This window comes from Erpetoichthys calabaricus, chromosome 4 (assembly GCF_900747795.2).
Source record: "Erpetoichthys calabaricus chromosome 4, fErpCal1.3, whole genome shotgun sequence".
NCBI lineage: Eukaryota > Metazoa > Chordata > Cladistia > Polypteriformes > Polypteridae > Erpetoichthys > Erpetoichthys calabaricus.
This window is the reverse complement of record NC_041397.2, coordinates 214,889,143-214,915,187: the sequence shown is the minus strand read 5'-3', so window position 1 is coordinate 214,915,187 and position 26,045 is coordinate 214,889,143. Positions and strand designations below refer to the sequence as shown.

At 36.7% G+C, this 26,045-nt stretch overlaps 1 protein-coding gene across 1 annotated transcript in view; it reads right to left on the bottom strand.

The window, feature by feature from the left end:
• The window catches only part of arhgap42a (Rho GTPase activating protein 42a), a 425,370-nt gene that overhangs the window by 55,809 nt on the left and 343,516 nt on the right, over positions 1-26,045 (bottom strand). Inside the window, exons 7-13 of the mRNA XM_028800283.2 lie at positions 25,671-25,775; positions 22,694-22,823; positions 20,183-20,283; positions 16,866-16,975; positions 4,945-5,023; positions 2,050-2,089; positions 1,313-1,375 (exon numbers count right to left, since the gene is read on the bottom strand). Of these exons, the coding sequence (XP_028656116.1) occupies positions 1,313-1,375; positions 2,050-2,089; positions 4,945-5,023; positions 16,866-16,975; positions 20,183-20,283; positions 22,694-22,823; positions 25,671-25,775 (628 nt within the window). The remainder of the gene's footprint in view (positions 1-1,312; positions 1,376-2,049; positions 2,090-4,944; positions 5,024-16,865; positions 16,976-20,182; positions 20,284-22,693; positions 22,824-25,670; positions 25,776-26,045) is intronic.

Sequence of the window (26,045 nt, the reverse complement as noted above, 5' to 3'; positions counted from 1 at the left end):
AATATTGGAGTGCTCAGCAATTTGAAGTAGGACTAAAGATAGAAGAAGATAACCGCTATTGAATTCATTTGAGTAGTTGAATGTTAACAAGTGTTTCGACAGATAAAGAGCTGCACCAGTGTCCACAGTGTTATCATTAATACATGTGGTATTTGTTAAAAAGAAAATATGAATCTGAAATGTATATACAAAGATATTACACCAGTATCTACCAAATGCCACCAAATTATTTATTATAACCTGATATAGGTTTTTGCCCATACAGTACTATCTACTCCTACATCCAGATTAACAGATGTCCACCTGCAACAGTTACTACCAACATCTGGACAGGTGCCACATTTAGACTTGTTGGAAAGGATTGCACAGCACAGGTACCATTTTATGTACATGGGTTTGTGGTACATTTTCAGTTGTGTTAAGGATGTAGTTTTTACCATCGCATTAAATTTTTTGTTAAGGTATGTATATATATAATTTATTTAATTCATATTTTTCAAAAGTACAACCAGAGATCTTTATAATTTATATTTTTGCTCTAAAAATGCAACAGAATGAACTTTCTTTCTTCTGTCTCAGTGATGTGTGTGTATAAAACTACCCCCAAGGAGGGTTACTAGATGAGCTCATTAGTCTTTGAACTCACATTTTTGTTATACACATTTGTTACAGCACTCTTTTGTCCCACGTGCTTTTGTCGTGCCACCAGTGATAGTAATGATTACGGCCATCCCGTTGCTTTTGAAATACTGCACAATGATTTTTTAAATAATATTGTAGGCTCTTTAAATTGATTTTTGTCATGTATGTTACTAATTCACTGTAATTTCATTTTTGATTTATAATAGCTTTATTCTAACACAAAACAAAACTCTGCCTTGTATGGGATGTATAGGTCTGTTAAAATGAGTACTCTTTGCAGTCATCCAGTGTGAATCTCATTCATTCATCTAATCTATGAACCCCAATACAGTGGCGCCTGTACTGGCAGAACTGGGCACAAGGCAGCCATCAGCTTTAGGCAGTGCCTCAGTCTATTCCTAAAAAACTATGATACAACTTATCAAAACTTATTACATCAAACTATACTGAAAACAGACTTTTAACAGAATAGCACTGTATTTATTTGTACAATGTTACACAAATTGAAACAATGGTTGTCACATTTCGGAAGACGCTTATATTAAGTATTGTGAAAATTTATAATAATGATAAGTGGTAGACAGCAGCAGTTTGATTAACTGATAAAAACTGCATTCTATTTTGAACAATTAATTAAAAAGATGCTAAAAAGAATGTGATAGCCTCATACCTCGGGTCTCCACCAAATGGATGCATTTCTTCACAAAGTTAAAGCCTTGTTCATTCAGAAACACTGAGGAAGGCAAAAGTGATAGGATTTAAACAAATGAAAAAGCACAGAAACTAGTAGATTCAGAATCCATCCACCCATCCATTTTCCAACCCGCCGAATCCAAACACAGGGTCACGGGGGTCTGCTGGAGCCAATCCCAGCCAACACAGGGCACAAGACAGGAACCAATCCCAGGCAGGGTGCCAACCCACCGCAGGACACACACAAACACACCCACACACCAAGCACACACTAGGGCCAATTTAGAATCACCAATCCACCTAACCTGCATGTCTTTGGACTGTGGGAAGAAACCGGAGCGCCCGGAGGAAACCCACGCAGACACGGGGAGAACATGCAAACTCCACGCAGGGAAGACCCGGGAGGCGAACCCGGGTCCCCAGGTCTCCCAACTGCGAGGCAGCAGCACTATCCACTGCGCCACCGTGCCGCCCAGATTCAGAATGATTTCAGCAAAGTAAGCAAACAGCAACCATAAAGCAGTAAACAATTCCTTTAACACAAATGCTGCATGCAGTTCCAGTTCCTCAAATTAAAATATATTGAATTTATCTGTAATTACAAATGGAAACATTGGAACCTTAAACTCAAGATTTTGACTATTAATTTATGAAGAATAACAAAAGCAATTGCTTATAATGATGATATGAAAAAGGAGCAAAAAAAAAACTTACTTTCTTCTTTTTTGCTAAGAATGGCCGGTAGAGTATATATCTAAACCAAAATGAAGACAACACAACTTTTAGTGATATTATTCCTGTTGACACAAAAGAATAGCTGATACAAACACCTATTCCACATCTGTTTTTAATATATTGTGACTTAAAATATTCTCCTAGATACCACTTTCACCTTTGTATTGACCTATCATAATTAAATTTATGCTCATAATACCCAGCATGATTAACAGACCTTTCAGAAGAGTGCATTTTTCCTAGTAGAGGTCATTAACCTACGTCATACAATCAATCTCAGGTTTTTTTTTTTTAAGACTGATTGGTTCCTGGAGATGTTAATTTAAAGAGAAAGAGTGTGTTTTAATGAAAGCCAACTGGACTGTACTGACAACATATCTGTGGAAAATATTATGAATGTGTTTGGTTCACTGTCTCCCTTTCTGCTACACATGAAAGCAGCATCATTAAAGGCTTGACCTAGAAACTCGAATCAATCTTTATTTCATAGACAGCTTTTCATGTTGCTGGCCAAACTCTACGATATTGTATACAGTGTCATAAAAGATGAGATACCTAGTGTAAGGTTAGAAATATATGCATCTAAATGGCTCTAAACCACTCTGCATGGTGATGGCAGATATAATATTATAATAAATGTTATATCATCAGTGCAGTCTGCTAACAAATAACAAGTGGCTCAAAAATCTTAGAGCATTTAAAATATTTGAACAGAAACTGACAAGTAACATTGCTCTATCAGTGCAATATAACACATTAGTAATAATAAAAAGGAAAAAAATGTAAATGCAAAATACATACAACCTAACTTGAAAATACATGGATAAACACTTACCAACAACACTTTGTATTGTGCTGTTTGAATTTATAAACATTTGCCATTTTTCTCTACAAGCCCAAGAGCATAATCTGGATAAGCAGGTTAAAAAGTGAACAGATGGATGTATTTTACATCCAAATGTCTCAATTGTGCAAATTACAGTTCATTTTAGTTTTAGCATTTATTTTTGTTTTTACCACTATTTTGATAATGTCATTTTTGGCATTATTTTTTGATGATATCTACCTTTTTGTCTATTTATTTGGATGGACACAAACAATTTCTGGTTCTAGTATAATGGGTGCCAGCATGAGTCTGGTCACTATGATGCTATGTGATTGCTAGACAGATGCTGCTTATGTGACATCATGGCAGGTCATCATGTCAGAAAAAATGGCTTTGTGTATTAAATCGTGATTGAACTTTATAGAAATAGGAAAGACGTCAAGAAAAAACACCTTATTTTTAAGTACCCTTATGGTTTGGAATATTCTGGCTTAGATTCTGACATTGAATTAGGCATACCACTTTTAACAGGAGGATCAATGTTTTATCATGCCTTACCTTAACTACATCTATTGTATCTTCTCTTCCCTTCAATAACAACCCTAAAATCACTGTCACTGAATTAAGTCTGTTAGGACTATGTATGTAATATCCACACATTCATGACACCAAAAATTTGAATTTTAATATGACCTAAAATGCTCTAAAAACTGTAAATACTGATTTACAATATGTTTGAGTGTGTATCAAAATCTAACTTATTTCCAAAATGGTTTTTAATTGTCAGAGGTTTAGAAAACAAAGTTACTGTTAATTATAACATTAATATGATAGCAGGTTGACGCATTCTGCATTTGCAATTACAATTATAATTTTACTGTTTTGTTTATCTCTGGTTTCTACTTTGTCATGCAAACTGAAAGTTTATCATATATGAGATCTAATCAAGTATTTCCACATTGATTATATTTTGAGGTTGTAATCCAGACATATTCCTCTCTAAAAAAGAGACCACCTGGCTTATAATATAACTGGCAGAAGAAAAATTAAATGTATATCAGTTGAATAAAAATTAATATTTGGATCAATAGGAATCATTACTTTTTCTATGATAACTTCCAAGAATTACAAAAGTAACAGCAAGCTAATATTGCTGGTGTAACAAGTAGCGAGTGTGACGTTAGTGACCATCAGTGCAACGTCATCATCCTTGCAGTGAAAAAGCCATGCAGGTTTTTAGAGTGGCAGGAAGGATTTTTTTTAAGATCAGATTGAGTGGTGCTTGGTTTTCACACTCTGAAATGGGAATACAAGCACAGCATTGCAAATGCAAATCCTGAAGAAACGTGTCACTTTAGTTTAGGTACAGCAAAAATGCATCCATTATTCACCTACTTTTATGTAACAGGACCTTAACAAAGGTTTTTCTGGTGTTATTAACACTTTCCAAGCAAACATAAAGTGCTTTTTTAGCTCTGCAATATGGCCTACTAAAATAACTTCATGTTGGTGGCTTAAGTGTCACATATTTCTCTTGATGTTTTAGTGTAAGACCTGGAAAGCCATTGTATTCACAAGTATATTAAAGGCACTTAACATGCCACACTGCACAGAGATGAATTACCATTTTACTGATTCTTTAAAAATTTATTAAGACCTCTGCTGAAGTCTTGTTAGCAAAGTCTTGTTAGGTTGCAGCACCTAAACTAAAGTGTTATAGATGTTTCATTTGTGCAATAAACTATTCAATTATAGAATAATTGACGATATATATATATATATATATATATATATATATATATATATATATATATATATATGTTGAACAGTTTGTCCTGGGAGCTCAACATTAATTTCAGGATACTCTACTTCGGAGTAGGCCAAACTGATTCATCCTATTACACTTCAGATAGACTGGTTTGGCCTAGTCTAAACTAGTTTGTCCTAAAATCGGGTCTGGCCAGTATCATATAATATGTATATATGTATATATATAATGCATGTGTGTGTGTGAGTGAGTGTGAGCAATAAAAGCATTTCCATCTTACCGGCTCCTTTCCATCCATAGCTTCAAGCCACAGCTTTCTATTTGATTCTGATAGGGCTTGCAAGGTTATGATCCCATGTCTACAAATGCAAAAAACAAATGCAACTATGATTATGGATTTATTTTTGATTGCTAACCTTTAGCCACTAGGTTAAAAATCCAAACATGTAACAAATAACATAAAAATATTGTGGTGCTAAGAGTAGAAAAATAATAAGCAGCAAAAGGCATGGGTGGATCCTGGTGGGCCACATGAACCACAAAACTGTTGCACATATACATCATATCCCATGTCAAATATTGTTAATTGTTTTTAATATAAAGTTACAATATGAAATAAATTTCACTTATTGTAACACTTTGAAATTATGAAAAAGCGTTCAACTACTGTTAACAATTATTAAATGTCAAAAAAAGTTGATTATTTTTTAAGTTTTCTTATCTGCTTATTGCAATTGTGGCAAAATAAGCATTTCCTTATTTTTCATTAAGTATTAAAAATGAATGCACATCATAACATTCTGATGTATTCTGTGACTTCATTAACTGACTATTAGTTGGGGCTTTTTCAATTATTTATTTGCTTTATCAAAGAGACAGATATCACATTTTTGTTTTTTAAAAATTTTGTCAAATTGCTTTACGTAACCCAGCCACAGGGGATGTACAAACCAGTGTGTTTCTTCGTGCCGGTTCCAAACCTGGATAAATGGGGAGGGTTGCATCAGGAAGGGCATCCGGTGTAAAATTTTGCCACATCAATATGCGGACAACAATACACATTTCCATACCGGATCGGTCGAGCCCCAGGTTAACAACAACCGCCACCAGTACTGTTACTCAACAGGGTGCTGGCGGAAACTGGGCTACTATTGGCTGAAGAAGAAGAAGGAGAAGAAGAGGGGGGAGATGTGTCCGGAGGCAGGAGGAGAGGAGGAAGGTAAAGAGAGTGGAACTGAGGGTAGGAACTTTGAATGTTGGCAGTATGACTGGTAAGGGGAGAGAGTTAGCTGATATGATGGGAGAAAAGGAAGGTTGATACTGTATATTGTGCGTGCAAGAGACAAAATGGAATGGGAGTAAGGCCAGGTGGACCGGAGGTGGATTCAAATTGTTCTATCATGGTGTGGATAGGAGGAAAATTGGAGTAGGGGTTATTCTGAAGGAACAGTATGTCAAGAGTGTTCTGGAGGTGAAAAGAGTGTCAGGCAGACTAATGATTATGAAGCTGGAAATTGGAGGTGTGATGATGAATGTTGTTAGTGCACATGCCCCACAAGTTGGTTGTGCAGTGGATGAGGAAGAAGATTTTTGGAGTGAGTTGGATGAAGTGATGAACAGTGTACCCAAGGGACAGAAAGTGGTGATTGGAGCGGATTTCAATGGGCATGTTGGTGAAGAGAACAGTGGAGACGAGGAGGTGATGGGTAGGTATGGTGTCAAGGAGAGGAATGAAGAAGGTCAGAGGATAGTGGATTTTGCCAAAAGGATGGACATGGCTGTGGTGAATACGTATTTTAAGAAGAGGGAGGAACATAGGGTTACGTACAAGAGTGGAGGAAGATGCACACAGGTAGATTACATCCTATGCAGAAGAGTTGATCTGAAGGAGATTGAAGACTGCAAAGTGGTGGCAGGGGAAAGAGTAGTTAAGCAGCATAGAATGGTGGTCTGTAGGATGACATTGGAGATCAAGAAGAGGAAGAGAGTGAGGGCAGAGCCAAGGATCAAATGGTGGAAGTTGAAAAAGGAAGACTGCAAGGTTGAGTTTAGGGAGAAGGTGAGACAGGCACTGGGTGGCAGTGAAGAATTACCAGACAGTTGGGAAACTACAGCATATGTAGTAAGGGTGACAGCAAACAGGGTGCTTGGAGTGACATCTGGATAGAGGAAGGAGGAAAAGGAAACCTGGTGGTGGAATGGGGAAGTACAGGAGAGTATACAGAGGAAGAGGATGGCAAAGAAGAAGTGGGATAGTCAGAGAGATGCAGAAAGTAGACAAGAGTACAAGAAGATAAGGCACAAGGTGAAGATATAGGTGGCAAAGGCTAAAGAAAAAGTGTATGATGAGTTGTATGAGAGGTTGGACACTAAGGAGAGAGAAAAGGACCTGTACCGATTGGCTAGACAGAGGGACTGAGCTGGGAAAGATGTGCAGCAGGTTAGGGTAATAAAGGATAAAGATGGAAACGTACTCACAAGCGAGAAGAGTGTGTTGAGCAGATGGAAAGAGTACTTTGAGAGGCTTATGAATGAAGAGAACGAGAGAGAGAAGAGGTTAGATGATGTGGAGATAGTGAATCAGGAACTGCAACGGATTAGCAAGGAGGAAGTAAGGACAGCTATGAAGAGGATTTAGAATGGAAAAGGCCGTTGGTCCAGATGACATACCAGTGGAAGCATGGACATGTTTAGGAGATGTGGCAGTGGAGTTTTTAACCAGATTGTTTAATAGAATCTTGAAAAGTGAGAGGATGCCTGAGGAGTGCAGAAGAAGTGTACTGGTGCTGATATTTAAGAATAAGGGGGATGTGCAGGATTGTAGTAACTACAGGGGATAAAATTGATGAGCCACAGCATGAAGTTATGAGAAAGAGTAGTGGAAGCTAGGTTAAGAAGTGAGGTGATGATTAGTGAGCACCAGTATGGTTTCATGCCAAGAAAGAGAACCACAGAGGCAATATTTGCTCAGAGGGTGTTGATGGAGAAGTTTAGAGAAGGCCAGAAGGAGTTGCATTGCGTCTTTGTGGACCTGGAGAAAGCATATGACAGGGTTCCTCGAGAGGAGTTGTGGTATTGTATGAGGAAGTTGGGAGTGGCAGAAAAGTATGTAAGAGTAGTACAGGATATGTAAGAGGGAAGTGTGACTGTGGTGAGGTCTGCGGTAGGAGTGACGGATGCATTCAAGGTGGAGGTGGGATTACATCAGGGATTGGCTCTGAGCCCTTTCTTATTTGCAATGGTGATGGACAGGTTGACAGACGAGATTAGACAGGAGTCCCTGTGGACTATGATGTTTGCTGATGACATTGTGATCTGTAGCGATAGTAGGGAGCAGGTTGAGAAGTCCATGGAGAGGAGAGATATGCTCTAGAGAGGAGAGGAATGAAGGTCAGTAGGAACAAGACAGAATACATGTGTATAAATGAGAGGGAGGTCAGTGGAATGGTGAGGATGCAAGGAGTAGAGTTGGCGAAGGTGGATGAGTTTAAATACTTGATATCAACAGCACAGAGTAATAGGGATTGTGGAAGGGAGGTGAAAAAGAATGCAGGCAGGGTGGAATGGGTTGAGAAGAGTGTCAGGAGTGATTTGTGACAGACGGATATCAGCAAGAGTGAAAGGGAAGGTCTACAGGATGGTAGTAAGACCAGCTATGTTATATGGGTTGGAGACGGTGGCACTGACCAGAAAGCAAGAGACAGAGCTGGAGGTGGCAGAATTAAAGATGCTAAGATTTGCAGTGGGTGTGACGAGGATGGATAGGATTAGAAATGAGTACATTAAATGGTCAGCTCAGGTTGGACGGTTGGGAGACAAAGTCAGAGAAGCAAGATTGCGTTGGTTTGGACATGTGCAGAGGAGAGATGCTGAGTATATTGGGAGAAGGATGCTAAGGATAGAGGTGCGAGGCAAGAGAAAAAGAGGAAGGCCTAAGAGAAGGTTTATGGATGTGGTGAGAGAGGACATGCAGGTGATGGGTATAACAGAACAAGATGCAGAGGACAGAAAGATATGGAAGAAGATGATCCTCTGTGGCAACCCCTAATGGGAGCAGCCGAAAGAAGAAGAAGAAGAAGTCAAAGTGGGAATGTGCGTACGCACAGAAAAATCCAGATGCAGGAATCTGAACATACGCAAACTTTCACGTTCTTCCACTACATAAATCCCGATCACGGTGAAAAGTAACGCACGTGCACGCGCCTTCCCAACTCCTCCCAGAATTACTCCTCTTTGAATATGCAAATCAATATAAATAGCCTTCTGTGAAAAGACAATGGGAAAAGCACGGGGAAAAATATAAGAATTTCAGCGATTACCAAGTGGAGGAAAAGGAAAAGCATACTATTTGTTGGTTTAAACAGTGATATAAACAACAAAAGGAAGTTGATCGAGTAACAGAGTATCAGAGAAACTCGAAAGCTCAAGTTCACAAAGTCGCACAGTGCCCAAAATAAAAAAGAAATCACATATCAAAGTCGCCGTGAAAAGGCAAGTCGTAGCCCACCGTCTGAGTGTCATATGAAAGCTTATTAGGGTACAGACAAAAAAAATAGGCACACAGTGGGAAAAAAGCAAGAAATATCAACTTTAATCTCGAAATGTCCACTTTAATCACGTAGTTTATTTTGCCATTAAAGTAGAACATTATAAACTTCATCTTAAAATCGTTTAATTTACTAGTTTCTCAAATCCCATTGTAACTAAAGTAGCACTTTAAATGCTTTGTTCTGTATTTGATCTTCTATTTGTGTGAATCACTACCTGCTTCTTAAACGGGCTTTCTCTTTCTCCAACAGGACACATAATCCATTACATTCGCGATATTACAGCTCTCTGGATAATTAAAATACTGAGATGTATATGTGATATCTTTTTCATGATGATAGGAATGAAAGCATGTTATTAAACATGGGAACACAGTGGCGTAGTGCTTGTTCATGTCTCACGCAAGAGGCTTGCTGCGCCATGCGCGACCTTTGATGAAATAATTTATTACAGAAGTACTGTCTCTTTCAGACGTACTAACCTCCAATTCCTGTCCTTACTTTTTTTTCTCCAAATACCCAATCGCCACACAATCAGCTCTGTAATAGATGTGAAGCCATCTGTAAGCTTAGAACGCCGATTCTTCAAAACTTTTAAGGAACATTGAAATATCTTCGTAGTACATGTGTAATTATTCTATCCATCTATCCTTCCAGTGTCGCGTTAGCACGAGCAAGAATACAACGCAATGCAGGAACAATCCCTGAACTACCTAGCGCTGCGGCACCGTGTCCTCACATGTTTAATTATTAACAATACAGATTATTTAAATGAAGTTAATGTTTTATCCGTATAATATAATCAACATACAGTAATCCCTCACTTATTGCGGGAGATAGGTTCCAAGGCCGACCGCGATAACTGAATTTCCGCGAAGTAGGGACACCATATTTATTTAATTATTTAACGTGTATTTGGACGTTTTTAAACACTCCCTGTTTACAACCCACCCTTTACTCTGTTAATAACAGGGACAACTGCTAAACAATATGAAATCGGTAGATAAGTTTACACTTACTGTATAGCGAAGTACACGTAGCTATATATGACGTGATGATGGTGATGAATATGCTGCGCAGTAAAAATGATGACGATGAAGGTGATAATCCCCTGAATGCAGTAGCAAGAGCACGTTAATGCTGAATGAGTGAGATGAGACTTCCTGGTTAATGCAGCACTCCGTCGCTGAGCCAATCAGCAGCACACAGGAACTTAACTGCATGCTCTGATTGGGTAGCTTCTCAGCCATCCGCCAATAGCATCTCTTGTATGAAATCAACTGGGCAAACCAACTGAGGAAGCAAATACCAGAAGTAAAAAGACCCATTGTCCACAGAAACCCGCGAAGCAGCGAAAAATCCGCGTTATATATTTAGATATGTTTACATATAAAATCCGCAAAGTCGTGAATCCGCGAAAAGTGAACCGCGAAGTAGCGAGGGATTACTGTATTTTGCTGCATTTCATCTTAAAAATGATATCGTCATCATATGTAAATGCGCGCTTTATAAAGTGCTGCAGGTTGTGCAATATTATAACTGTAGTGCAAGTTTACACTGAGGTAATTATACTTATAAGTACAAACAGTTCTACAAGGAGCACTTGATGGACTGATTGAGTGCGTTTATAGTACTTGGGATGAAACGTTTTCTAAACAGCGAAGTCCGTACAGGGAAGTCTGAAACGTTTTGACATGGCTCAGGCAGCGTCTGCTTCATGCTGTGTACCGATAATTCTCTTTCCGATCAGCTGCTGCTGTGATTCCCCACTCAGATACAGTGATATAAATACTCCGAGTGGTGCAGTGAGAGTAATATGGAAAAAGATGATCTGTTGTGGCAACCCTTAATGGGAGCAGCTGAAAGAAGAAGAAGATGCATTGAGAGTAACAACGCTAAAGCAGTTATGGTATTTGGAATACTGTGGCTATTCCCTGGACCATTATATTGCTGCAGGTTAATTACAATCAGATGCATTACACTAATAAACAATATGCAGTTAGTTTCAGTGTATTTATAAAGCCGCGTCAGGAATGTGGATCTAAGAAAGATAGTGTAACCACACAGGAACAGTAGCATTGCTTTGATGCTGGGTGCCGCCAGTCTGCAAAACTGAGCGGAGAAATTGCGTACGCCAGGGTATGACGTACCGTGGAAACGTGCGTGGCTTTACGCCAAGTTTAGGTTTTATACATCGCGATTTGAGCGTGGAAACGTTCGTACGCAACATTTCTGTGCGTACGCACCATTTATACATGAGGCCCCTGGCACGCACACATACACTACCATTTCAATAGCTTGTACTGACTACTTGACGCCTGCCCGTCACAGGGCCAATTTACATTAGATTAGATTATATTTTATTTGTCCCTAAGGAGAATCACCAATTCACCTAACCTGTATGTCTTTGGACTGTGGGAGGAAACTGAGGCAAACCAATGCAGTCCAAAATGTAAACTCCACACAGTGAGCACCTGGATCCCCCAGACTGCAAGGCAGCAGACCTAACACTACACCCCGTGCTACAAACTTGATGATTATTAACATATTTACATTAGTTGTGCTCTCAAAATATTTGAAGAAAATATACCCTTTATTTTAGACTTATTTTGGGAATATAGTGCATCTGTTGGGTGGGCAGGATACCCCCCCTTAAACTCTGCCCAAATGCCAATTCACTGCAGAACATGATCACACACATAGTAGTACTAATTATTTCCAGGACAGATTGTCATTGTTACCTGTTTCTTCTAACAGCATGTGTGTTTAATGTCAAAAGAAATGAAATAAAGTAAGTAAAAGCATTTGGACACAGGAAAACATGGAAACAGCAGACAGAAGGCAGCTCAGCCTAGAACAGGATGATTTTACTTTTATGAGAGAATTTATTTATAATACAAGAGAAGGCTTTTTCTGGACATGCAACAATGACTTTGATCTACAATGCAACATGATTTACTTTATTTTCTGTATATACTGAATAGAAAATGTATATAGTAGCATATCAGATGTCTGTAGTTTGCAATTGGAATGGAATTATGATAAAAAATGCGAATGTAACATCTCTAACAATCAGTTGTTCTGGAATGTTCTTTGTATACATAAGAGGCATTGTCCAAAACAATATAAAAGATATAAAATGGGAAAGCTTCCTGGCTTCTAATGGTGCACTGTATATTAGGTTCAAAGAGCTATGATGAAAATAAATGTTCAGCTTTTTAGTTTTGTCAGGCCTTTTAATCATCCAACAAATATTTATTTTCACTTAGCTATCTCATGTGGTCTTTTATTGCTGAATCATAAATAGAACTTGTAAAGTGAAAGGCTTTGTCAAGCAATAATCCTAAGGTGACTCCATTGCATTTTAAAATCATTAGTTTAATTTATGAGAGGGTTGTCTTTCCAAGTAAAAAAAACAAACAAAACAAAGGAACTTATATGAGCCAATATATTTTGTGTGACCTTTTAACAAAGGCAACATATTGACACAACTACTTTCAAGCTTCACCCATATGTACATTTTTAGGGAGTATGTCTACCTTGTGGAATTTGACCTTTTAAGAGTGGAAAAGAAAAAAGACATAATAAAAAAGATTCAAGTAAAGACTGGAATGGGATTGAGACCCCAAACAGAGCAGAATAAAAAACATTTTTGTCCTAATAAAGTGTACAAGATTAAAGATACTGTACCTCTACCAGAAGCAATTGGAGACGTGAAACATGACCACATTGGAAGATACTTTGACGTGAGTGAAGAAGAACCAAACAGTTCCTATGGTTTTCTAAGGACCAGCCCTAATTTTACAGGTGGTGAAGGATGAGCATTCAAGAGCACTACTATAAACAGATCATTCAGAGATCAAAGACACTGTGTATGCCAGGATATCCAGGAGGCACAACTGTTTGGCCTCCCGTACTTTTTTTTAGAGTGACCCCTGACCCAGTGATGAAGTGGCTATGTGATACAAATGGCCATTTCCTCTTAAAGATAAGACACATTTTTTAGAAAAGAAGAAAGAAGACCGGCTGAGGGTGTAAGGACAGCAGACTAGCTACTCGTGAGGCTAATAGGGATCTGCTCGCCTTCAAAGCGAGGCTGGTAGATTGAATATAAGTGGGTGCAAACATCTGCCGTTTTCATTGCTATGAAAGTCGAGAGATTGTCTTGAATAAGGATCTCCACAAAAATAAACAAAAATTTTGAGCTTTTAGTTTGAGCAATTGCAACTGAACCTAAAAATTAGTTTAAAAATGTTTGAAGATATATTATTGCAGTTAGACTGATTTCCTTTTCCAAATCTTTTTTACTGTAATTAACTATATTTTTAGAAAAGTGAATCATTAAGAACTAATACATTTTCTTTCCAAATTCCATTAAAAAGATATTACTTCAACAAGCTATGATTTCAGTGAAGATATTTTCATATTAGTGCCACTTATTAAATTAACTACTGTCATAAACGAGCAAAACCTAACAACTCTTCAAATAAATGCTGCCAGTCTTCTAACAAAATTCAAGACATCCTGTTTAACCCAGGCATATATTTTTTATCTGATTAAAAAACTTTTGTCAATTGCATACACCTTCCAAAGGATATGGATTTACAAAAAATAACTGAATTTAGAAATAAACAGTTATCTAAAACAGGCTGAGATAAAAGAAAGTTATATTAGTGGTAGGTATAAATAGAAAAAGGTTATTTACAAGAGCCTATTCATTTCATACATTCAAAACACTTTTGGAGCACAGGAGGAAGCAATCTGTTATTTAGACACATTCCATTTGTAACAGGCAATTTAACAGCTAATGCCAAAGTTCCTCTGCTGTTCCAAAGAATCATCAGATCTTTTTTCCCTATTGCCAGTTTAACAAATACTAATTTGCTGAATGAGACATTAGTGCATGCAAGTGTACAGTTGTGTCAAAATTTTGATGCAAATTTCTAATACTTATGTATTTAGTCCAGTACTTGAGTAGTTAAAAAACTGAGTAAATTGTAAATAAGAGGTTTACCTTTGGAGGTGGCCTCACTTTTGAGCACTCTATCGGCTTCACTGCCTGTTTGCCCGCTCATTGTCAGGCTCTTATTCTTTGCTTAAGTTCCGCTCTTTTAGTATTTATGCTGGCTCCTTGCAATAAGTCTGAACTCGTTTGGTGAGTTTCTTCATGTTCTTGGCATCTCTCCTTAATCTGTTTTTTTAACTATTTATTGTTATCTTAATTAATTGACGAAACATTTTATTATTATGATAATATAATCTTCAACTTTTCAACACCATATTACTGCTGTCATTTCAAATGGTCATGGCCATATTGTTTATGGCAACAATGCCTAATGCTGGTCACAGGAATATGATGAGATGAGCAAATTCTGACATTCAAGCTAGGGGTAATACCACTGGTCACTCAAGATTTATGGTAGTTAGCGCCAAGGACTTCAAGTTATGGTTAGGGACCTTGTTGCACTGTTATTTTATGCCTCTTTTTCAACAAACAGTTAATTTGCTCATTCAGAAACTACTGGTCCTAGCCTGTTCTAAGGCCATGATTTTTACCTGCTCCTATTTGTACCATTCATCTCCTGGTTTTTCCTGGTTCAGTATTTTTCCTTGAACACTGTCCATAACACCATAACGTCTGGCTCTGTTGTTCCCTATGTTTCTAATGTGTGTAATTTTTGTGTGCAAAGATTTTGTTTGTAATTTGTAATTGACATGTTCTTTGAACTTTTCAGTTGATTTTTTTTTACTGCATCTCCTGCTTGATTTGTTAAAAACTGAACTTTTCTCTTCCCATATAATTTATTTATATTTATTTATATCATTTTTTTTGTTGTTGAGTATATTTACCCAAGGTCTATTACAAGATTATGAAATATTACACTTTTCTACCAGTTGGAGCACAGAAAATGTAGTCAGCCTGCTCAGTGTCACACAGTGAGCCAGAGGTAGTGATTGAACTGGCAGCCTTGTGGTTTAAAGGTGAGAGTCCCAGGCCCTGGATCATACTATTTACCATATTTTCTAGTTATACTATAACATGACTTATCTAAAGAAACTTTCTTTTGTTCCTCAGTTCTCTGTGTCTTTTTATCCTAAGACTAGCTGTGCTACCCATCCAAGACAGGTTTAAATCAATCAACATAGATCAAAGTGTTAACATTTGCAGCTCTCCATCTATTGGAATGTATTTTGTAATGCATGCAGTAATAAGATGCACTGCATTTGTCATTCCAACACATGACAAATCATAAACATTTGCAGTAATAAAGTGAACTACTACGAGGGACATTCAAAAGGTTTCCAAACTTTCATATTTTCGTTGGAAACTGTGAAGGTGGGAGGAGTAGTAACTGGGCATTAAAAAGTTGGTACGACGCTGGGAAAATTGCTTCGCAAATGAAGGTGACTATGTAAAAAGGTGATGTAAATTTGTTTTTGAAATTCTTAATAAATACATTTAATTAAAAAAGTGCAGAAACTTTTTGAAAGTCCCTCGTACAAATGTTTATGATGCTCCATCTGTTGCAATGACATATGCTTTTATGTCTCTGCTACATGACTTTTGGTATGGGATTTGTAAAAGGATTGTTAATGTTTGTGATGTGCCATCTGTTGTAAAGACAAATGCAATGCATTTTATGACTAGAAATGTTTGTGATGCTCCATCTGTTGCAATGACACAACAAACATAGCAACAGGATGAACAGACAGATACACAGGCACTTATCCTTTTTAATAAGGTGGATGCTTAGATGGCAGGAAAAATATGTGTATCATCTGGGGATTTGAAAACTTAATCTAGGTTGAGGGCATTATCTTGCCATTATCTGTCTCAGAGATGTTTTTTACCATTGATTAGCAATCAACAAATTTCTTCTTTTATATAAATAGCATATTGACTGCTGCTTTTTAACTAAATGATGGTTCTGTTAATTGTTTCACCATCCTGCTGAGTCCCTAATGTATCCAAAAAAGAATAACACATACATGGCTACCATTTAATTCTTGAATAAGTACACAAGGTTCCTTTCAAAAACCTAGTGGACTCTTTCCGAGTGTGACCTCCCTAGAATAAATTGTTTTTGATTTGCTAAAGATAGCTAATGTGCCTATACACACGACCAATAATTTTTAGTAGTCTTGTGCATAAAATACATCCTTTAAGAAAAGAGACATTGATGAAGAGTACAGAAATGAATGGGAAATTCTAGAATACATACTATAAAATAGATCTATAAAATTCCTAAAAAATATCAATCCAGTCGTCTCAGCACAATGTGTATTAATTTTGGAGACAAACCAAATTATGATTTTATCAAGTTAATGACAGCACCTGCTGAGATGCAAAAAATCTAAAACTGCAAATGTACACTATACATCTTACATGGCTAAATATATGAGAGTGACAAAAGAGAAAATGAATGATGGATTTTTTTTCAGTTTTGTAGGAATATATTAACCCACTGATGTATGCAACATTATCTTTGGCCTTTGGTGAATGACATTCCTTTTATTCTGTTCAATTCTCAAGAGTTTGAATAATTAGTTTACTTATTTTTAAAGTCACAAACATCAGTCTATATGTTGATGCTCAGAAAAGAAAGAGCAGACATGTTGTCCAAAGACTATAAACGTGAATCATGATACAAACCTTTCCACTACTTCAATATCAAAGCAGAATCGTTTATCAATTGAGTCCGTCTTCCTTCTGATGCATGACTTCAATTTGAACATCTCCGGTGGACTCATAATGAGGCCATTCTAAAAAATGAAGAAGAATAACACCCAATGACATTCTTGTCACTCTCACTAAATTTTCATGGCCACAAAATCACATTCTGAGAAAGCGCTGCATGAAGTGAAGACACTTCCGGATTAGCTAAAATCGAATGAGAGTTTTGTGGTTTTAACTAGCTTTTTATTTTCATCAATCTCTCAGTTTTCAGCCAGTAGCCTTTAATAATAAAAATACATTTTATTTTACTTGTTGATATTTAAAATTTGTCAATTAGGACAAATGATTTCAGCAAAGTAATGCATGAGTTAAATGTAACACAGACACATATACTTTTTCAACATTTAAATTTGATTCATATATTCATTTTCAAACCCACTTAGTTCAATTAAGGTTTCTAGTTTATAATTAAAATATGTATATCATTTTATATTATGGTTAAAAAATCTTTAAACATTCTATTTATTTGGATACAGCTTCAACCTACCGTTTCTACTGAAGTCACAAAAACAGACTATACTATAGCAGTAAAATCTTTCTGGCCATTTTAAGGAACACTATTGAGTAAGCAGATGTTTCAAATACGCACTAAAAATCATAATTAAAGAACAGAGCAAAGGTTTGTAAATTTTTAAAATCAACTGAAGCAGAACATGTGTTTGCACCAGACAATTCTTAAGTCAAATTACCCTAGGTTCTTGTCTATAAGCCGGACTCATGTATAAGCCGGAGACCAAAAATCATACGAATTTTTAAAATAAAATCGTATCATAGATAAGCCGGACTCATGGATAAGCCGAACGTACTATAACCTATAACTAATAGAAGGGAGGGAGGTCAGTGGTCTCACTCGTCACCCATTTAATTTCTGTAAGGGGGGAGAGAGTGTGAGATATTGGCGTCTCTCTCACTCCCCGCATGGCGCGGTTGGAGCGGCCGGAGCGCGTTCTTTCTGCTCTGGGCGTCGCCGAGTCAACACGCGCGCGTAGCGGTCATTTAAATTGTGATTTTATATGTAAGCATATTTAAATATATATCGCAGATTTTTTGCTGGTTCGCGGATTTCTGCGGACAATGGGTCTTTTAATTTCTGGTACATGCTTCCTCAGTTGGTTTGCCCAGTTGATTTCATACAAGGGACGCTATTGGCAGATGGCTGAGAAGCTAGATTGCTTACTTTTCTCTCACTCTTGCGCTCACTATCTGTGATCCTGACGTATGGGGATTGAGCAGGGGGGCTGTTCGCACACCTAGACGATATGGACGCTCGTCTAAAAATGCTGAAAGATTATCTTCACGTTGCTATCTTTTGTAAAGCTGATTCCTGAAAAGACATGCTGCACAGTGCTTCGCATACTTAAAAGCTCGAAGGGCACGTATTGATTTTTGACTGAAAAACAAACTCTCTCTCTCTCTCTCTCTCTCTCTCTCTCCCCCTGCTCCTGACGGAGGGGGTGTGAGCTGCCGCCTTCAACAGCTTTGTGCCGCAGTGCTTCGCATACTTAAAAGCCAAACAGCACCATTGATTTGTTTGCTAGAGATTGTTTTCTCTATCTATGTGACAGTCTCTGCTCCTGACACGCACTCCTTTGAAGAGGAAGATATGTTTGCGTTCTTTTAATTGTGAGACAGAACTGTCATCTCTGTCTTGTCATGGAGCACAGTTTAAACTTTTGAAAAAGAGACAAATGTTTGTTTGCAGTGTTTGAATAACGTTCCTGTCTCTCTACAACCTCCTGTGTTTCTGCGCAAATCTGTGACCCAAGCATGACAATATAAAAATAACCATATAAACATATGGTTTCTACTTCGCGGATTTTCTTATTTCGCGGGTGGCTCTGGAACGAAACCCCCGCGATGGAGGAGGGATTACTGTATAAGCCGGACTTATGTATAAGCCGATATTCTATTTTTTCATTTTCACAACTTTTTTCCTTAGATAAGCCGCGGCTTATAGACAAGAACTTAGGGTAATTGAAACTATATCTATATTCATCCTGGAATCTTATTGAAACTTGATCTGGTCAAAGTGAGTAACCCAAAGACTTTTTGAAACTGTCTGGATGAAATAGTAGTAGACCAACAGTCTCTACACATTTTGTAAATGTTTGTATAATTATTGACTGTGAGTACCCAATAAAATTAATAATTTTTTTTTCTAAAAACTGTGCTTTATACTGTTTCAAAAAAAATTTAATTAACATTTTTAACAACAGCATAGATAATGAGCAACATTTGCAGAGTTGCATCTTTTACATTCTTAATGAGGGTTTATTCGTTTAATTAAAGCTGGAAGATGAATAGCTCCCATGACTTTCTTCTTTAATTTGCCTATCTGAAAACACTGACAACAAAAATATCTCTAGCACGATTTTGAAAATAATAACATTAATGACTCCAAGGATTGTGAGAATCTGGACCAAACTATGCAGGCCTATACTTAAAGTGAATGCACTTAGAAAATGTAAGAACTGGTTGAATATGACAATTTCATTCTAAATAGTGAAAATGAATGCACTTAATAATCTCATTTAATTACTTCTTGTAAACCAGTTTTATGAAATGGCTCAGGTAATACTTTATTATTAATATGAAATGGATGGAACATGAAAGTGTCTCAGATAATTCAATCAAGGCAGGGTCTCATTAAGAATATTAAAATATCTTTCACAGCAACTTCCAACAAATATATTTTGATTTCAAACAGATACCTATATAAAGAATGACAATTCCCCTTATGGAATATTGTGGTAAATTCTTTCGTATAATTGTAATTATTAGTAACTCTTGACAGAAAAGATGCAAAACAAGATTAAAGATAACACATTAAATAACTATTGATCCGTCAGAAATCAGGAAAGCTATTGTAGCCATTCTGTGGTTTCAAAATTATGCTTTATTTTACAGACTGGGGTGTACATTAGGCATTGCACGTCTCCCTTCCATGAAGCTTGGAGCAACTTCAGCTAGGACTGGCTCTTTAGAAAATTGCTAATGTAGCAAATTCAGGGACAGCATTAAAAATGATCAGCACTGATGCATTGTTCTCAAAAGGAAACTGGAATATTTTTTCTAGAAAAAGACATTTAGTCCATTTATTTGCTCTTGTTTTTTATCACATCTGAAAATGATATATTCCAAATTAATATCAAAATGACTAAAACAACAGTTAATTTACTGAAGGAGGTTCGTTAGTAATAATATTGCGTAAAGAATGACGATAAAATACACACCATTTTTCCACCTGACTTTGTTTCAAATCCACTCATTGTAAATGTTTTGGTCCCCTTGTCATATGTACAATAATGCCTAACCCATGTGAATCCCAAGGGCCCTGAAATAAAGAAGAACATTTTAAAAGCAATATTGCAAAAACCAACTGAACATTGATTTGTGGGAAACAAGTACAAAACGATTATCGATCAATTCACAATTTTCCAAAATTGCTTATTATGTACAGGTTCACAAGGAGGTGGAACTTTTACATGCTACTTTGGATAAAAGTGAGGAGCCAACCCTGGACAGGAAACCAGCCCATCACAGTAAATTTAAAAATGGTGATTTGTCAGTTTGTCAAACAATTAAAAATGTTAGCCAGTCAAAGGTGGTAAACGAATGGCATTGTTATCTTAGTTATCTCATCTGTTTTATGCATCTGTTTAGTTTGTGAATTACACAAAAAGCCTTATCAATATGTGTTTTCTTGTTTTTTTTTCTGGTACTTTTATGTGGCAGTTTCACATGTTTTGGTTATAGTCTGAGAGAGTCATTGTTAATCCCACTTCTCCCTTGCACTTGTTGTGACCAAGTTTCAGAGGAAGCAGGGATGCCTTTAATATAAGAGCAGAACTGGTGAGAGCAGAAAACAGAACAATCATCTCAGCAAATAAATGTCATTATGGAATCCCTTTGCTCTACTGTGGGTGCAGGGTATTAAAATATACAATAATACATTGCTCTACTGTGGGTGCAGGGTATTAAAATATACAATAATACATTAATTCATAGTTACAAAAGGTTTATGTTTCTTATAGATGTCAAAATGATGGTCATTTGGATGAAATACTTTTGCTTCCTCTGGAGTTCGCATCTATCTATATTTTAATGTACAAGGGTTGCACAAAAGGTTTTTGCTCCCCCTCTGGAAGCAAATCTAAACTGAATGTTGGCTAGGGAAGAAAAGTTTACCTGAGCTTTGTGATTGCTTCCTGTGCTTTTAAATTGATGCTTCGTTATGGGTTTCTGTGTTAAAGGATTGCCTCCTTAAACATATTTGTAACTTTTCACTAGCGTACTGTATATACTCGCAGATAAGTTCTCTCGTGGATAAGTTGGGACTTGATTTTACAGTATAATTTCTGGTATTTTATAATGTCGGTCATATAAGTTGAATACAGAAAACTCACGCTATTGCTCCAAGAGATTATGATATGCTGACACCCACCTGAGAGGGTAACCACGGACCACACTGCCTTTTTTCCTATGTATTGTGCCTATGTGACCACATGGTAATACCCGAACTATTCCGAAGCAGCGTTTGCACTGAGTTGTGTTTTTTGTATCTCACACCCTCTTACACCGTTATCGTAAGATCATCCCTTATCTACAATGGAGCGTTTGATCAGAAGAAAATATGAAGCTGGTTTTAAATTAAACATCATTGAATTGACAAAAGAAATTGGTAACTGCGCTGCTGCAACAAAATTTGATGCGTCTGAGAAACTGGTGCGAGATTGGAGGAGGCAAAATGATGTAAAAAAAAAATAATAAAAAATAAGTCAGGGTCTGATTTTACAATCGATTTTTTGGGTTTCAAGACCCGTCTTATACGTGAGCATATACGGTAGTTTGAATTTATAGATAAGAGTTAATGGTTGACCATTTGCCATAAATACTACTAAAATCACCTCCTCTGCATCCCACAAATAATTGGCCATTGCCTTCTCTACTGAAGATACTGGATGATATTCTTCCATTGAGTGTCTTTTCATCTGTGGTTCAAAGTGAACCATACTTCATTACCAGAAGATATCTGTGACAAAAAGATGTCACCCAGAGCTTCATAATGGGAGATCAAATCTAAACACTGCTGTTTCTGCACAGTTTAGAATTTCAGAGACATGCAGGTTAGCTAAATTGGTGTTGCTATATTGGCTTGTGTGTGTGTGTGTGTGTGTGTGTGTGTGATAGACTGGTGTTCTCGCTTTGTCCCCAATGCTTGCTGGGCTCCAGCTTCTCCGTGACCCTGCTTAGGATAAGCCAGTTTGAAAATGGATAGGAGGATATTTGCATGGAGCACAAAATACCAGCTTTTTTGAACATCCTAGGCAAGTGCAACATTTCAAATTATGAGCTGTAAATGTTGCAGAAAAGTCTTGTTAATTTTGATTCAAGTACAGAGAGTTGCCAAATTTTAATGTCCAAATGTATACATAAGTGATTCTTTAAATTTATATAGAGCTTTTCTCACTACTCAAAGTGCTTCCATGTGGGGATGCAAACCCATGATCTCTGTACTGCAAGGCAGCAGCGTGGTACACTGACTAAAAATATATATACAGTAAATAATATATAATCAAAGCACAATAAACTAAGCATCATTTTAAAAGGTAGAATAGAACTAATCAACACTCCGAGCCTATAAATAAGTGAACAAATGTTTTGTATAAAAAAAGCATTTCAATAGTTCTACAAAATCAGAATTTTTTATTTATCATTATTCAGAATTGGGTATTGATACTTACTCTTTTCCTGGACATAAAGGTAGCCTTCCATTGTCCACTGACCAGGTGGCTTATAATCTTGGTCTGCTGTCTTCATCCTCTGCATTAACTTTTCCACTTCCTGCCGAGTGCTCTCAAAATTATTCCTGGTCTTTTAAAAGAAAGCCAACAAATTTTGTTCATTCATCATAACCGCCATTCATTTTGGTGTATACAAATTACAAAAACAGCACACAGTACATGTGTACTGTATATTACTTTGTTTTCTTGTGAGGTTTACAAACTCTACATTCATAGCTGGCCCACTACCCGCGTGTGCTTTTAATATATCTAATGAAGTATTTACTAAGTGCTTGTACTAATGACAAGGATAATTTAAAATTAAATTTAATGAATAATAAAAAATACTTTAACTTGAAGCATTTTCTGCTACTGTCCTAGACATAATTGAATTCAGAATAAAAATAACAGTCATAATAGAGAATCTGTTAGAGCTGTACTGTACAATAAATGCAGGGGTAGGCATAACAAAACATTTGTTTATGAGAACTCTGGAAAGTAAATACATACATCAAAAGATTTTTCAAACTAATTTTATCACAAATTAATTGCCAAAACAAGCATGGTTAATTTATGAAGTACTTTACATTCATATTGTGTAAGCAATGCCTGATTTCACTTTAGACAAAGTGCTAAAGCAGCTTAATCAAACAATGAGGGTAAAATGAACTAGGTATACCTGCCTTTCCCGTGTCATTAGCTGCTCAATCAGTGACAGTACAATTGTAAGTTTGGTGTTATTTAAAGCAGGTAAGCATTTACCAATGGATGACATTTGTTTGTGTAATGCATTTTTAATGACACGGAGCTTTGAACAAGGCTCCAGGATCACAATTGTGAGTGTATTGTTAACAGCAACCTTAATGGAGTTTTCACATTAGACAGGTTCATAGTGTTCTTGAGTGGGGCACAATGCAAATATACATTCCATCATTAACCGTCCAGGCCAGAAACAGAATGTTCATAAAACTGGTCCAAAGAGGCTGACATGACTGTGAAATGTAATAGAGTATACTGTATACAGTAATTCTACTAAGAGCTGACAACAACAGTAGCGATGAAAGAAGTTTATCAAAAGGTAAAATTCATTTCACAACGTCACACTTTCAGTATGGCAACAAATGACCCAAACGAGTTTCATTAATATGAGTGCAAAAAAGGCGCAGACAACTGAAGAAACACTGCCTGCCATGAGGAATTTTCATTTGTACTGATGCTGATGGAATGAGTAGAATATGGTGAAACCTCAAATGCTCATGTGTCAGTTCTACTGGTGCCAACAATGCAGTCTAAATGAGACAGTGAAATCATTTGGGAATTATTTTCATGGCACTCACTTGAACTTAAACCACCCTTGATACAAGCAAAACTATACTGGAATTTCAGCATCACTGCTGAACAGGTAGAATGGTACCCATCTATAAAGTAAAGTATTCAGCATGATACAGTAATACGTTTTGCCATAACATTAAATGAATTCTAAAAAGAATTAAGTAGTGTGGCATACTGTAGATCTGATCTTACAAAATGATTCAATATAATTTTATCAACATGTAACAGTCTGTTTGAAGTCAGATCCTGCACAAACAAATATGTAAAGTCACACTGTAAACAAGTAGTTCTAATAGTAAAGAAATGTTACTTTCTACAGGTCACATATATTTGAAATGCTGTTTATGCATAATGCACTGTGCATTAAATTACCACTATGTAGGCTGACATTTACAGCTATAGTTATGTGCATATGTTAAGTAAATTCCCTTCAGCCAGGGCTTTATGGTTAACCTCTTACTTGAAGGAGTATTTTGAATTTCTAAAAGCCTGAACCCCAGTTTGGGGCTTTGTAGGCCTTGAAGCCTACCATTTGAGTCAGGCTGTTTGGGATGAGGCCTGCTTCTGGGGCAGAAAAGTGAAGTCAGGGTCTGTTATTGTTGAACTGATGCCTGTTCTCCCATTTTTGCCATTGTTGCAACGTGAAAATGCTCTGCAAGTAAAACTATTATTTTGAAATGATCTCTGAGTAACATATTGCACTCTGTTAGGCTGTTGTAGAAAGATGTGTGTGCTGGTTAATTTAGTAATGTGTAGTTTGAGGTAAGTCAAAAAAGGAAGAATGACCTCTTCCCTGCTATGTTCCTTACTGTTATCTGCGTTACTGAATATTGATACTAAAATGATATTATTATCTTTTTAACTATTATTCTATATAGGACATAACAACTACAATGTAACATCTAAAAACTAGAGAGAAAATTTGCAAAATGCAATCAGTATATTTTGGATAATTTTAGGAGATATTAATTATACGATCTTATGATATATTTGTTCACTACAAAAAAGATCAACTGTTGCATGGACAGAAAACAACATTTATTTATTTAAAAAATGCAATATTTTCAAAATTGCATTTGGTGGACTGAATGCATTTATAAAATATGCTATTCACACAAAAATGTAAAATCCATCCATCCATCCATTTTCCAACCCGCTGAATCCAAACACAGGGTCACGGGGTTCTTCTGGAGCCAATCCCAGCCAACACAGGGTGCAAGGCAGGAACCAATCCCGGGCAGGGCGCCAACCCACTGCAGGACACACACACACACCAAGCACACACTAGGGACAATTTAGGATCGCCAATCCACCTAACCTGCATGTCTTTGGACTGTGGGAGGAAACTGCAGCAAAATTTAAAATAACCCTGAGAATTAAAAAAAATATATCAATCAAATATGACAAATCACTTTTCACCTTTTACATTTTGCCAAAACCTATCATTTGTTACATGCATCACATGTTACTTTCTCATATTGAAATCATTATTTCATTTATTTACATTGAATCAATTTTCTTTAAAAATGTTGCATTTGTTTTTTCTTGCTCCCAAATCATCTGTAAAATTGTACAGTACCTACACAATACAACAAAAGTATCTTACATTCTGCAGATTGAACTGGAGCTGCTCCTTGTATGGTTGAAACTCCTTGGCCAGCTCATAGCCCTCATGGTAGAAATTAAAGAGGCCTTGGAGAAACGCCAGAAGCTGTGAGGGGAGAATATCACATAAAGGAGAGTTTATTTGCTTACATTATCTACACATTTTAATATGCTTATTATGTTATCAAAGAACAAAACCAACTGCAGCACAAAGGAATATTTGTTTTTTTTAAAGAAGCAACTGTAGATTTTTTTTTTTGTTATACAGATGTAAGGTATGTGGTTTTTAGCCTTTCACTAAATTTCAATGCCATAGACCAGCAAATTTATTTGCTGAAAAAGGTGACTTATATACAATAAACATGAAGGTATCAGG